This window comes from Lethenteron reissneri, chromosome 64 (genome assembly GCF_015708825.2).
Source record: "Lethenteron reissneri isolate LAM-NWPU_2019-01 chromosome 64, ASM1570882v1, whole genome shotgun sequence".
Lineage (NCBI taxonomy): Eukaryota > Metazoa > Chordata > Hyperoartia > Petromyzontiformes > Petromyzontidae > Lethenteron > Lethenteron reissneri.
In genome coordinates, this window is record NC_083842.1 from 2389741 (window position 1) to 2406099 (window position 16359).

At 42.1% G+C, this 16359-nt stretch overlaps 1 protein-coding gene across 1 annotated transcript in view; it reads right to left on the reverse strand.

Annotated features, from left to right (window-relative positions):
* Positions 1 to 16359, reverse strand: part of LOC133358962 (neogenin-like) — a 244621-nt gene that overhangs the window by 140213 nt on the left and 88049 nt on the right. Inside the window, 3 exon segments of the mRNA XM_061577335.1 lie at positions 2713 to 2830; positions 9156 to 9310; positions 13062 to 13195. Of these exon segments, the coding sequence (XP_061433319.1) occupies positions 2713 to 2830; positions 9156 to 9310; positions 13062 to 13195 (407 nt within the window).

A 16359-nucleotide genomic window follows, 5' to 3' on the forward strand; every position in this document is an offset into this window, starting at 1 on the left:
GTGCTGTTCACGAGCACCTATGACGGCCAACACGACGCACGAATAGGGTGGTGTTCCCATTTCTAAAGTGTACATACCACACCAGATACTCATTTTAGGCTGAGTTAACCTAGAGGAAGCTCAGGACCGGTTCAGATAATTGTCACTAATGTTAGTTAGGAATTCAACTCAGGAAGCCATGTTTGTAGCATAGTGCGCCAACCACCGCATTACCACTCTACTCAATATCTGTAGAAACTCACAATAACATGGTCTTGTGTATATGGTAAAACCTATTATAGCTGGACACCAGTACAGGTGACCCCCGACTTACGACGGCTCGACTAGCAACTCCCCACTTTTACAACCTTTCTTTTAGTAAGACCCACACGGTAACGACCAAAACTCGTACCTACGACCCCCTAACGCAGCGGTCGGGAACCTATGGCTCGCGAGCCATATATGGCTCTTCCAGTGACGGCAAAAAAATCCGTTTGGAACTGATTTTAAAATACTTGTGATATTACTTAATAATACTGTGTCATTTTAAAGTAAACAGAAATTAGTTTTGAAGATAAATGTCACGGGTCACGCCTGCATGAAGCTCAACCTCACCACGTATGAACCAGACTACAAGGCCATCAGCAAAACCATGCAGCACCAGAAGTCGCATTAAAAGTAAGACATATTTAATTTATTATACGTAAAAAATACTATATGGCTCTCAATGAAATATATTTAGAAATATTTGGCTTTTATGGCTCTCCCAGTCAAAAAGGTTCCCGACCCCTGCCCTAACGACTGCTACTAATGCAGCGCTATCAGGCGACGAGTGTGCGTATGTCATGCGCAGACTCGTCGCCTGATGGTGTTGATTTGCTCTTCCACCGTATGTGTATGTACAGTATAGCCTGCAGCTGGGCCTAGAGTGAACGCAGCGTCTCTGTCACAATTCTCTTAATTTGTTTGTAGATTTTCTTCAAATTTTGAAAATATTTCGCCTGTCGCTATGTCTGAGAAGAAACAATGTGACGCACATGCAGAATAGTACTAAAGGATTTTCAAATGTGTTTGTTTTTACTTAATAAATGATGGTAAAGGTTAAGTTATAACAAATGTTTGTTAGGGTTATTTTTATTTATTTCCGTGGTAAATTTTGGTATTTTTATGGTATGTAATGGGTTTCCAGGAATGGAACCCCAATGTATTATATTGCGCTTATGGGAGATAAGGGTTCGACTTACAACGGCTCCACTTGTGACCGTCGTCCAGGAGCCAATTAGGTCGTAGGTGCGGGGTGTCGCCTGTATGCCGGATTTAGGGTTAAGACAAAGAGGCTGATTGAATCCGCAGCACTTCCGGTATGCTAATTAGGCAGAGAGTGGTTCACTTTTCATCCATAAATATACATGAATCAACCTACCATGTCGTCAGGTTATGATGACATTATGCTCCCATTTTTTTTTTCTAAATAACGTGAATACATATATATATACATGAACAACGGAACCCATCGAAACATTTCCACCCAGTTGTCTAACAGGCACCACTGCAGTCCCCGCATGTGTAACCTTGCCCAATACGCCATTTCAACTATTGCAGCCTTATGGTCCAGGACTATGAGGGATCTCCTTACTTGACCTCCTTTCCCCAAAGCCAGCACTGATGCAGCACTTCAGAAACGCCCAGTTTTTTTCCTATCTCATGCACCCTACCCATGGTTGTTCCAAGTATGGCACCCAGGTATGTCAGCCTCCGTGATGGGATGAAGCTGCACTTCCAGTCATTTAACACAAACCCATGCTCCGGGAGTCCTGGCACCAGCTCTGAGAGATACTTCTCCAGCATACTCTCCAATTCTGTCCGAATCAGTAGGTCATCTCGGTGAGGATATACATGGTTGCCTATGACCATTAGGTGGGCAACTACCACTTTTGTGAAGGCCATTGGGGAAGCCGAACAGTAAGACTTGAAATTCCCAGTGGTCTCCCAGATCGTTAAACCTCGGGCACCCATGGTCCCGCTGATAAGTTGGCACATGCAAATACATGTCTTTGAGATCCACTGACACCAAATTTACTCTGCAAATGGCCATAGAAATGGACGCTATAGTTCCAGTGGTGGCTGAGACTTCACACAGAAGACTGTGGGGGGGGGGGGGGGGGATAACCAATGAACTCTTGCCTTATCGATTACCCATTCGTCGCGAGACGTCTTCGCCCAAGCGAATGCCAACTGCGCAATATGTGGCGGGGAAGCAATTCATAGATGGCTCCCCTTACCTGCTACCCCGCCCCCCTCCCTTCATTGTCTGAAAGGAGGGAACTAGGAGCTCTTGGGGATAGAGCCTCTACAACGGCCTCTGCCTCTTGCCAATTTGCCTCACCTCCAGGTCGTATTAGCCAGCCAAGCAGAAATGAGCTTAATTTAGAAAGCCACGTAAGTGGTAGTCTTCAATGTATTATTATCATTATTACCGATACCCCAATGAAGCCCTCATATTGCTAATACAAAAACAATAACGCTGTCGGGAATGCATCTCCATATATACAATGATATAATGACCCCTGTTCGCACTGATTCTCCAGGAACGCATCTTGAGCACGAAGCGAGGTCTACCTGTAATTCACAATTCTGCTGCGATCAACACACATTAACAAACTGCAGAACATTGTATGAAGCGTGAAATTCCCAATGTGCTATAATGATGGGTATAGATTAAGCAGAACTCACCGTGATTGATTACCACCAGCTGTGCAGCAGCTTGCATACCGTCCACTTCACTCTCAGCCATACACTGATACACCCCCTCATCACTGGCCATCACACCGAGGACGTGCAAACTGCCATCCTGCCAATCACAGTACATTGTGGCGGTTAAAGCCCTCTCGTAAGAAAGTGTGAGACTTGAGGCATTATGCATTTGCTATGAGTATTATTTTAGCATGACATTTTTTTACAACAAAAACGTTACAGCAATTAGTCCAGACAGCAGAGACAAATTATTATTTTGCCAATCTTATTGTGAAAAAAGGTTGGATATGTTAACGTCTATAGAAATTTACAGTTACACTGTGCAAAAAGATATTCCTAGTCAAAATAAAGCACAAACTGCTTTACACATGGGAAAATCCTTGTTTGTATGTATGTATGTAGGACTTATTTTCCACCGTATGTATCCAACCGTACTAATCATAGGTGTGATGTAGAGGTAAGTAAATGTACTCAGTTACAAATACATTCCTCAACACATTCCTGCAGAGGGAGCTGGTAAAAACGTTGGGTTGCTTGGTCAATGGTCAGGGTTTAACGGCGGCGTGGTGTATTCCGCAAATATGTCCGACTGTGAGGGCGGGCACAAGCCGGCGTGAGTAGGTTAAACGTTGAGTTTTATAAGGGCACCACGGGGTGACCATCCCCTCCCCACCCAGCCCCACCCTCCCCACCCAGCCCCACCCTCCCCTCCTCACCCAGCCCCTCCCCACCCTCCCCACCCAGCCCCTCCCCACCCTCCCCTCTCCACCCAACCTGACCTTTCCCATTTTTGGATGCATGACGGACGGACGGACACAATAATCCCCTGTGGGCTAGTGGAAACAGGTGGTTCCTACCAGCATAACCAGAAAGGTTATCGGGGAAGTCCATCATACTGAAACAAATTAAATGGAACAAGTGTAGTGTAATAGCGCCGGCTGTTGGACAGCGGTGGCAATCGTGGTGGACAGACAGTACACGCGCCGGTGAGCGTGAGCACCGGTGTGTTGGCAGAGTAGAGGAACTCGGGCAAGGGTCACGGAGGACCCCCTCTGGAGGCCCCTGGAACCTGCTAGTGGGTTCAAGAAGGGAGGCGCGGACAGGGCGGAGCCAGGCCGCGCTGGGAGCATAAAAGGAGCCGAGAGCGGGGGCTCGAGGCTGCCGGTTCTGGGAGTGGACTGGTCTTGTCGTTGCTGTCATCTCTGGCTATCTCATTTGGCGCTGTCAGTGTTTGATGGTTAGTGTTGTGTACAGGCTAGGCTAAGCAACTGTGGAGAGTGTGAGGACAAAACCGTGGAAGTTGTTAAATAAAGGTGCTTCCTACAAATGTTGCCTCCGTCTTACTGACACTACACAAGTATTAATATTAAATTAAGTTTGCAGATAATTAACACCTCATGCATTTAATTAACACTTTATAAGTTGATAATAGAAAATATTTAAAATGTAATATTTACTGCTGCTTAATAACACGCTAAAAACATCAGTGCACTGTACAGTTTATTAAGAGTTACTCATTGTGACCATGAATCAAGAGGTAGAAGGCCAATTCTTATATCCAAGAGGCTGTTTCTCACTGGCATTCTTTTTTTCATGAAATAAATGCAAAATAATTGTCAAAATTAGAATTAAATTAAGAAAGAGCTCTTATTAAAGTCCATGAGCCCCGGCCAAATATTTTACTCATGAAAATACCACCCGAGATAGCAAAACTTGCCAAAAAAAGTAAATTACTCAATACGCATAGTTAATATGTAGCTCATGACAAAATACATTTGTATTTGCCATATATACACACACACTGGTATCATTTGATATGTTCCACATATAGTGGTACAACATTCTGGTCCATGAACTAAAACGTGTGGATGAGCAAATGGATCACTGAAATCCATCCTAAAGATGTGTAGCATTTGTCTATAGCTTTGAAATTGGTAGGACTATACACAGGACTTTACACACATGCATGTCAATGTGTTTACAGTACTATATTACAGTACTGTGCAATGGTCAGGAATAGTATTACAATTGCTAGTCTGAATAAGCACACACCACATTCCCTACACAATACCACATTCCTACGGAGGGAGCTGGTAGGAACGTTGGGTTGCCCGGTCAATGGCCAGGGTCAACGGCGGCGTGGTGTATTCCGCAAATATTCCGGACTGTGAGGGCGGGTACAAGCCGGCGTGAGTAGGTTAAACGTTGAGTTTTATAAGGGCACCACGGGGTGACCAGCCCCTCCCCACCAACCCCCCACCCAGCCCACCCTCCTCACCCAGCCCCTCCCTCCCCACCCAGCCCCTCCCTGCACGACGGACGGACACAATAATCCCTGTGGGCTGGTGGAACCAGGAGGTTCCTACCAGTTTAATCAAGAGTTTTACACCATCTCCTACAGTGCACGGCTTAATGAGCATGTAAACAATGTTCCGATTGGAGTTGTTTGGGTACTGTACAGTACATGCGAAATGTTTCTTTATTATTTAGACAGACTCTCTGGCTTACCCTGAATTCCAGCTTCATGAGGATTTACTTTATGTAAAAAGATTCGATTTGTGAACACCTATGTAAACCTGACAGTTAAACCAAGAACGTAGTGCATTTGATGTGGGCGGTAAATTGGCCAGGGTGAGTATCTGAGGGTCGGCTAAGCAACGTTGTACTGTTCTAATGATGGGTACAGACAAGGTGGTTAGGAATGTGAAATGACTCTATTTACATAGTAAATACCATTAATAATGAAAATAGAATTCAAGTCTATATTCAGGTATATAAAGGCACAAACTGGCCAATATAATTTAGGCCCTCATCTTCCGCATAACCTCTTCCCACTCCAACCCTGGCGCTCCTGTAAACCGATGTCTCTCCGTCCAAGCCTCTCTTTCCTCACGGAATCCGGTCTCTTATCTCCTTGTCTCTAATTAATTTACTGGGCCCTTCCGCCAAGTGGGAATGTCCTCTGTAGGCATCTCGTCCATGAGGCTGATGACTCACTCACCTACCCGTCTTGGATAATACTGTTAGATACACATATCGTACCACCATGGATATGTACATTGCCATGAAGCCTCGCAATTAACAGCAACACCATTGTTTTAATCCCCTTTCCCAGAATCCTTAATACATGTTCTACCACATCTCTTTCATTACAATAATTGAAACATAGTCATACATGATCAGTGGTGAACATGGCCAATGGCGGTTGATTCTGTGATTTGTATTCGTGTTCTCTAGGTTGATTGATAGTATGTGGTCCATTTTACAGAAGCCTTTCCGAAATGCAGCTTGCTCATGGTTATTTTGCCAAAAAAATCCATTGTTCAGTCTTTTATGATTAGTGTGAAAAATGTATCTACATGGAGTGGGTGGGTGGTGGTTAGTGCTGATAAACCCTGTCACTTTAGTTTAATCCTTACCATGCCTCACATCATTGCCAAGTTATATCTGAACCATTTCTGCTCCTTCACTTCACGAACTCACATTGACCAACTTGATCAAGTATGGTCAGACAACCCCCTTCCATAACTAACACAGAGTAAGCAGGCCATTATCCAGCAACGAACTGGTCGTACCTATGATGAATCACACATAATTGTGCACTCCGCAACGTGTTTCAGCATATGGGAATCGAAGGAGCCGTTTTGTATAAAATGTGGCTGCTGTAATTGCTTCTGAGAGCCAGGTGGGCTTTTAAATTATAAGTAGAATATATGCAATGCTGATCAGATATAGTACCCTAAGCATCCCTTGCACAGTAGGCCATGTCAATCAGTGTGTAGAGTCCCAGAGGTGGGACAAAGTCATTGTTATGCAAGTCCAAGTCGAGTCTGAAGTCATCAAATTCATGACTCGAGTCTGACTCGAGTCCAAGTCACATGACTCGAGTCCACACCTCAGAGGTGGGACAAAGTCATTGTTATGCAAGTCCAAGTCGAGTCTGAAGTCATCAAATTCATGACTCGAGTCTGACTCGAGTCCAAGTCACATGACTCGAGTCCACACCTCAGAGGTGGGACAAAGTCATTGTTATGCAAGTCCAAGTCGAGTCTGAAGTCATCAAATTCATGACTCGAGTCTGACTCGAGTCCAAGTCACATGACTCGAGTCCACACCTCAGAGGTGGGACAAAGTCATTGTTATGCAAGTCCAAGTCGAGTCTGAAGTCATCAAATTCATGACTCGAGTCTGACTCGAGTCCAAGTCACATGACTCGAGTCCACACCAGTCAGAGGTGGGACAAAGTCATTGTCATGCAAGTCCAAGTCGAGTCTGAAGTCATCAAATTCATGACTCGAGTCTGACTCGAGTCCAAGTCACATGACTCGAGTCCACACCTCAGAGGTGGGACAAAGTCATTGTTATGCAAGTCCAAGTCGAGTCTGAAGTCATCAAATTCATGACTCGAGTCTGACTCGAGTCCAAGTCACATGACTCGAGTCCACACCTCTGGTGTAGACGATTCAGAGTACGGGGCACAACCCCAATTCAGATTTGGGATGAACTCCATGCTGGTGAGACACTACTTTAGCTCCATTAAAATGTTATTAAATGTTAATTCATATTACTTGAATGTTGTTCGAATAAGGACTCAGTAATTTAAATTGACTTGATTGAGTTTTTGGTGGTGATGAAGGCATTCACAATTAAGCCTTTGATATTACAGTTGATTTTAATATTTCAATATATAATTGGGTCTAGAAAATGTACACTGGTGCTCAATTCCATCAACAGAGGCACTGAGCTGAAGTTGGGTGATGAGGCAGTGTCTGGTTATGATAGCAGGTATGAGACGTTCACTTCATTTGAGTTGTGTTTTACGTTTTTTGTGCGGGAAATTTAATAATAAGATGTCATCACCCTCGTGGTGATAATTATTTTATTATGTTCACGGGTGTTAATAACTTGCTTATTTTCTTCAATCAAACTCTAATCAGTAGATGTAAACGGAGTTGGAAGATCATTAGGAATGTTTTGATGATGAAAAGAGAAGTATTTTTCGTGACAGTTGATTATAATTAGTGTAATTACGTTATGCTCATAAACATGTGCAAAATGGCCACTGCAGCTAGAACTTAACATTGAGCTCGTGTGGTGAGCAGAGTAAGTGTTTTGGCAGATTTTGAATTCTTGATTTTTTAGATATAAGAAAGAACAATTGTTCTATGTCTATTGCCAGTAAAATAGGATTTCCCTCGTTTAGAAATGATTAATATAATTTAATTATAATGCTATTGTATAATATGATAAGTGGGTGTTACCATAATTGAGATTTGGGGTGGGCTTCGTGCTGGGGGACTGAAGGACTGAGCCGAGGGTGATATTGGCGTCTGGTCATTATTGCAGATAAGCAAATGCTCCTCAGAAGAACACTGAAATAAAGCGTTGCCATTTCACAAACATCTGGTGCCCATCTGTTGTGGAGTCGCCCACTTCTCACGAGGACAGAACATAACGCAGAGTATCTACTCATCATCTCCGAACTTTATTATTGTCTATTTAGCCTGCCTATCCCCTTATTACGATCATAGGAGGAGAGATGCCGAGTGGACCAGCTATTATATTTCCATTTTTTTAAATATATATTGTATATGAATGAGGCAACATTTCACAAATGACACATTTCATTTATGTGTAAACAAAATTGGTTCTGCTTCTTTGATGATGTCCACGATTATCATTACATCTGGTCAATGAGCTTCTCTTTTGTTCATGGCTGCAAAGGGCAGTGGTTAATCCATTAAGTGTGACATCTAGAATATCATCATCCTCAGATAATTTTTTGTAAAGGGTTTATTCCTGTTTTGCTATAGAGATCTGCATAAAAATCCTCCTCTAGTTTTATGACTGACTATGATATTATGGTTCCAAGGGCTCAGATTTGTGATTTACAATGAACCGCTTTTTCCACTTTCATGCTCCAAGTGTTTAATCTACGATCTTCAATTACTTTTGTGTTGCAATCTGATGGAAGGTGTTGATCATTTGAGGTAAACTATTTCCACTACTATTTTCTCCAAAGCAATGTTTTCAATAATAGGCGACCGAAGCACAATTTCCAATATTTATAAATTACACGCATTGTATCGGCATGTACATTTGATTAAATAGCCAAATGTATTTGAACTACATTAATTACAGCAAACACTTCCACAACATACAATTACAACTCTTAATAGATGTTTAAGATGAACGGGCCTAGGATCGTATCATCGACTTCAAATATATTTTGGAAACTTATAGTACCATTGTTGCTGATTTTATAAGTGATTAGCTATTACTATAATTTCATGGTAAACAGGATTTGGTAAGCATTGATGTCACAAAAGTGCAAAAAAATTCTGCAAACATGACAATACATGTGTGTGATATCAATGTTTAGTGGACAACATTCATGATTATATACAAACATGAGGACTCACCACAATCTGGATGAAGTCATCTGGAATAATGAGATCCCCGTTTTGGAACCAGCTAATAACTGGGCGGGGTCTTCCCTCCGCTTGACACTCCAGAATGATATCATCACTCACACTTGCATTTCTATTTTCAGGACCATGCAGGATGCGTGGGGGTTCTGTAAAAAACACATATACAACCATGAGGAAACATTTGTGTGCGTATGAATGGACAGTTTATCCATGAGAGAAGACCATAGCATATAGACGTGGCAAATGTATTTGTGTTTTATATATCACAATCTGAAATTAAGAAATCAGGTTTGGAAACGTGTTTTTTTTGGAGAGATATATGAATTCATGAATTTTGTTGGACAGACAGGATTGCTTGGGACACACGTAATCTGACCCCAAATCAATTATAAATCATAACATTTATTTGAAAGCTTGTGTTAAATGTAACAGTTCTTGGTTAAACATATCAATGATGAAAACTTCGCTTTGAATCAGGCAATTGGGATGACACATACCAACATCAGCCCTGACTGCAATTACTTTGCAGGACTCTCCTAAAAAAGTATTGAGACTCGGCAAAGCATTCCTAGGTAAACAATGCATTTGTGCTAAGTGGCAATTCATTACCGCTGCACGAAAAAACTTATAGAAACTATGGTACTGCATAGAGGACGCTGATGGTACACGCCTGTGAGGGTTGGGATGTCAAGGTATGGCAGATCAAACACATTCGTGTAACTCCCAACATAAGGGTGTCGAAGTCGCCATCTCCTTGCTTGTCAGAGGATTTATGTATCCTAATTTGTATGCATCTACACGGGGATGTCCCCTAGAATAAGACATACATCATACTTAGGTACTATACCCGCTGATGCTTTTTACACACCGCGATTTTGAGATACGCACGCTTTTACAGGAACGCATCTATCGCGTATGTCAAGGAGTGCCTGTCGCTGCATTTTAACGGTTTCACCAAAACTCGTGTCACCTCTGAAAATAATCTATATGTATTGCTCATCACACACAACTTTGTTTAATGTCTCAGAATCTGAATTTTTATTTTATTCAGAATCTAAATCTTTATCCTGGAGGAATCTGATGAACTATGCATCTCTTTTTCACAATGTCCAATAGGGGCGGGGGTTATATAGTTACAAAAACAAATAACACAAAAACCGATGAGTGCAAAGCGTACGAAAGGTAAGCATGTCACTAAAATACATCAATACAAAGTAACAAAGTATTTAAATACAAATTGCAAAAGTACATAAGTTCTTGCCAATTTTTCAACACAATGCAATCTTTTTTTACAGTATTCAGTAAACACATGTTCCATTGTTGGTTCTTTCGGTAAAGTCACGTAGAAGGGAAATAATAAAATAAAACATTAACATTCTCACGACGTTTCGATTGCAACACAAGCAATCATCTCATCCCTTCTACGTGACTTTAACGAAAGAACCAATAATATGAATCCCTGCAGTCATGAAAGCTTTAAATCGAAATTTAACATGCTCCATTGTCACAAAAAAAATAAGACTTCTATCGTATATCCTAATATATGCATCAATATTACATACGTAATTCAGTGGAAAGATGTTTCCAGAATATACACCTTTTGGCAGATTTTCGGAAAATTGTTCAATCTCATTGTGCATAAATTAGGCTGTTGTCTCAGCCCTCATCTGGCTTAGATGACTTGATAAGTCAATTACATGCAAATATCCATCAAATTTGTACAGTAGACCCATTCACCATCATTTGTGTCCGTGCATAAATGATGTGTGTGTAAAATGTATAGAGACCCTTGATTATCGTGGGTGTTATGCTTTTGGAAAGTGCCGCGAAAGCCAAAACTGCGATATTCAATACCTAAGTCTGACCTGTAAATAATGGGGTTAGGTACAGGGCCACCAAAAATAGACATGACAATTGAAATAAGTGCTGTACTGTATGTCAAATAACCTAAAAAACAAAGTTATTGAAATAAACATGTAAAAACCCGATACAAAAAACATTTCTAGACAATAAATAGTATGGCAGTATAAACACTGAATAGTACTTACCGATCATGATCCAAAGCATGTGTGTTTGTCCTCAAGTGGGGAGTGGTAGTGCCACGCTGCACTACGAACCCGGCGACCCGAGTTTGATCACCACTCATGCCCAACACGAGTGACGATTATCTGAATCGGTCCTGGGCCTCCCCTAAGTCGACTCAGCCTCAAATTAGTACCTGGTGCGGTGTGTAAGCATCGCCACTAGGGAGACAAATGCAGCCAGGCATGGTGCTGGCCACCCACCCCCCTCGTGTTCCGTGCTAGCCTCCATAGGTGCCCGCTCACAACACTTGCCTCAACAGGCTGTTAATAGATTGCTATACAGGGGATATTGGTCCACGAGATGCTTTCACGGCAAAGGTTGATGTGCCACTGCCTGCACTACGATGGTGATAGGTGTAATTAAAAAATTGTCTAGCTCTGGGCTATCGTGTTTACACAATATATACAGCCGTGTCTCGCTTAACGAGCGTTTCACCTTTCAGACCCAACATTTTCTACTCTTGAACGCATTTTTTTAGGTGAGAAAAACTAATTATAATTTAACACTAATGTAATAAAATGTAACACTTACCACACATGAAGAACCACAGCGCTTGCAGGTGCCTGTCCTCAAGTGTCTGCAATTAATTAGCGCCGCCACTCACCCATTACAGTGCCACCACGTGAAACACGCGAGCAGGTAGCGCAGCTGGTTATCAAACATCTGCGGCCCTCCATGCACCCACTGCCGCCTTCGAATGCATTTGATCGATCGGTGGTGTCTGCTTGCTATGTGAACATTTTGCTTGTTTTGCGAACAAATTGATCTAAATTCAAATTGATCTAAATTCAAATTGCTCGTTTTTAGCAAAAGAATACTCGTTAAGCGACACGCATGTACTGTGCTTAACAATGATGTTTGTGGCATGTGTAGTGGCATCGAGGGATGCCACTACACATGCCCTGGAGGCTAGGGGGCGAGAGCGCCTGGAGCGGCCCAGAGGTGACAGGGGGCCATGGCACTCCGGATGAACCCGGAGGGGCTGGTGGCCAGAGGTAGCGGGGGTGGGGCCCCCAAAGAGGGGGGCTGGGGGACCCCGGGACCGGTTTCAGGGGCCTCTGAAAGGGCCGAGAAGGGAGGCGGTGTCTCGGGGCGGAGGAAGATCCGGGACTAGGGATATAAGCCGGAACCCTGATTGTGTCCGGCTGCTGTTGTTCATCTGAAGACGTCCTCCTGAAGAAGAAGCCCCGAAGTCAAGACCAGGACTCGAGTCGGGGTCCGGACTTGACGGCCTCCTCCAGTTGTGTCAGGGCTAGTTAGCCCGGAGGGACTACCTCCCCAGGTTAGCGAGTATTGTTATAATAAACGTGTTCCTTCCAGAGAAGCCTCGCTCTCTATTTATACCCACTACACATGTAATTGTCATTGTACAATGGATTTAATTTAATTTAGAGAATGACAGTGCAAACTAGTTTATTTGTAAATGCCCTAATCACTACAATGCCCCGCACACACACATAGAAACTCAAATTATGTTTTCAGTTTTGTCTACTGGGAAAATTCGCAATTAGAAAGTTGTAGATATTATGTACATGACAAAGTATGCATGTGCACTCCAAATAATAGTGTAATGAAAATTATGAATTATGATCAAATAAACGTCATCATCAATATGATGGCCTTGGGAGAAATGCAACTATTGTGGGAATGGTAGCCATAATTGGCAACATGCAGATTATGTATTGTTATAATAAAAATAAATATAAACACAAGACCAATTTAAGTTTTTTTACTTAACTAAAGCATTGGCGTCAGAAAAATAAACGACACCATATTTTTTAACACATTTATATCAAGGCCTGTTTTCCTTACCAAGGACGGTGAGTTTGGCATAAAGCCGCTGAGTTTCATTTTGGGCCTTGATGATGCAAGTGTAATCTCCCGCGTCATCTTGCTGGACATTATCGATCCTCAAGATCCCCCCAGCCACCACCGAGAATCTCTCACTGCAAAACCACAGGTGCCAGAATTAGCAATCTTCGTTAAAAAAACAATCACAGTACCATCTATGTATAAACTGTTACCACAACAAAAATAGTCTACAATTATAATTTCATTATAACAGTGATGTTAACGCATAATGGAATAATAAATGTTGCATAACGATATACATTTATATTAATTAACATCCCAAGTATAATGAGAAAATGTATATGTTAATTCATTCTTTGCGGATGGAGCTCAGTTATTATTTACAATGTAATTATTATACGTCTGAAAAAGATATAAGCAGAGACACATGCCATTTCATCCTATTTTGGTGCCACAAAAATGTATTGGAAAAAAAATCTCCAGGGAAGGCATGATATTGTCATTACTAATTAAGTTTAGCACTGGTACTCACATTGCGCATGAGGGTGCACCGTGCCTATGTGCGTTTAGACATGATTACATTGATGTTCAAGTAATGTGTACATGTTTTATTGGCTGCCCCCTTCATTTTCTCAGGTCACAGTGACTTGTGGACAAGCATTCTCCATCAATTAAGTTTGTAAACATGTTGTTCTTTTGAAATGTTTATTTTCTACAAAATAGCGGACAGTGTGCTGAGGTGATATGCTATCAGTACCCAATTTCATGCACTCTGGTAAGCGCACAATTCTGTCCCTTGCTATAGCCTTTCCAAAGAGGTTGGATAGGAACAAAATAGGTTTGCATGCAATATGGTGTGCCGACATGATGGCTCAAAAATGTAATAAAACATATTAGTATATATATTAGTATATATGGTGGGGGGGGGGGGTATTAAAATATAAAGGCCTTCACCAACCCTCACTAACCTGCGTGGTGAAATGTGGACAAAAAAATGTCCATGCCTACACGGCAATAATAGATTAACTGATAATAGAAATCGAACATGTGTGATAGTCCCTTAAAGTGTTAATTGCGCTCTGAAAAATTATTTATTTGTTTTACCTTGGAACACCTTACTGAGTCAGGAGTTTTCAGGAGAGTCCTGCTAAATAGGGATGTTTGGATAATTTCAATGAGTGTTTGGCTTCTTGTGGTGAAAAACCCACCATACATAGGAGGGGGTGACACCCAAGCTCTGCATAGAGAGATTCAAGAAAGCATCACTGTGTTTCTATCTCCTGGCCACTTTCCAGTCAGCCCTAACCCTACATAACCTGGCATTTACAAGTAGTCTCTCATTCATTCCTAACAAGGCTCAAACCTTAGATTGTAAATTCAACATTGTTGTTTCTCCAGGGGATGGCAACGATAACAAAAATATTAGTCTTGGGGATAAAAAATAAATCTCACCCATCCCCCCACCTACACTTAGGCTGTCCATCGCTAACGATAACTGCGGAGAACAGCTAGCATTTTCTTGCACGCCGGTGGGATGAGAGCCCAGCCCTTGAGTGGAAGCATCGGCCCTACTGTGGGCAAGAGTTGTTCGCCTACTGGATGGGATTTGTGTTGTGCCATTGCTGGTGTTGATGCTGATAGATTTTTTTCCCCCTTTTTTCTTCAACTCTCTTGACCAAGTCGGCTACAGCACTTCTCCACTGCTTACGGTTCGCTGACAATTCGTCTAATGTGGCTGTCTTGAGGTGTCTTTTAAGGATGTCTTTGTAGCGCAGTTTTTGGCCACCACGCTTGGCCCTCTGAGTGCACCATAAAGAAGGATTTTAGGACGTTAATGTTTTGGCATTTGCGTTACATGCCCTAACTGTCTGAACTGACAGGAGGTAACTGTTGCCTCTACACTGGGAATTCCAGCTCTAGCCAGCACCTGGTTGCTTGGAATTCGGTCTTGCCACTTGATCTCCATGATTTGTCTCAAATGTCTCAGCTGTAGGCTCGTCAGTTTCTTCAGGTGTCATCTGTTTCGTGTCAATGTTTCTACAAAGTAAAGTAGTGAAGGAATTACCACTGTTCTGTAGACCTTTACTTTGGGGGGCATTTTGATACCAATGCTGGGACCAAAGACGCTTATTTAGGCAACCAAATGCCTTATAAATTGAAGGTGCAATGAGACCCTTTTCACATTTTCCTTGGAGGACGGCTGCTTGCGTTGTGGCCGAAATGTCATGAGAATTATTTTATTATGTTTAATTTTTATTATTTTATTACTCCCCTTCTACGTGACTTTACCGCAAGAACCAAGAAGATTCCACAAGCTGCACATCGGAGATCGTCAAAGAAGAGGTCGTTTATGCAGATGTAACATCACTATTGTGAATGACCTTTTAGTACATATTTTTCTTATCTTTACAATTCAATTCTTACATGGTAATATGCATTCACTCACATTGATATGCAGTCACTCTCACAACTTTGTGCTACGGCTCATTAAATGTTTGTTCAATTATTATTGTATATTGTATCTTATCTTATTCTTGTATGGATGTCTGTTTAGCTATTCGTATATGAGCATAAATTTGCTGTTTTTATTGAAAATGCAATATTTGATATCTCAAAAACCTGATGTGATAGACAAAAACTGATGACAGATTTGGAATCAGCGCCCCAAAATTACCTTTAAACCGTTGGAATACCTTATGCCAGAAAAAGTGTGTTGACCAGTGTAATCTTTGTTCTCTGACCATCGATTTCTTTGAGAGCATCGTACATCCCTTGTGAGTCAGTGCAGCGAGTGCATCTATTTCATCTGCTTGGTGCTCCACCATAGATCTTTAATGGTCCGTATTTTTCATTGCACGTCTGCTTTGCTAGCATTTAGTTTACGGTGACTTTCAGACCGCGTTCCACTCACTGGCATGGTGCAGTGTGCAGAGTAATGTATGGTGTCGTAATTGTACAGTAAACATATAGCAGTATGATACACATTAGGGTGGGTAGAATAATACATAGTGTTATATTAAAATGGATAAGGCAGCAAGTGCAGCAGCAGCAGCAAGTGCAGCAGCAGCAGCAGCAAGTGCAGCAGCAGCAGCAAGTGCAGCAGCAGCAGCAACTGCAGCAGCAGCAGCAACTGCAGAAGCAGCAGAAACTGCAGCAGCAGCAGCAACTGCTGCAGCAGCAGTAACTGCAGCTCCCTTTGATGCTGTTAATCCTGCATAATGCACATGCATATGCAGTACTAATCACATTCCTGCATTTCCCATAAATATGCTAAATTCCTTTTGATATGCAAATTCCT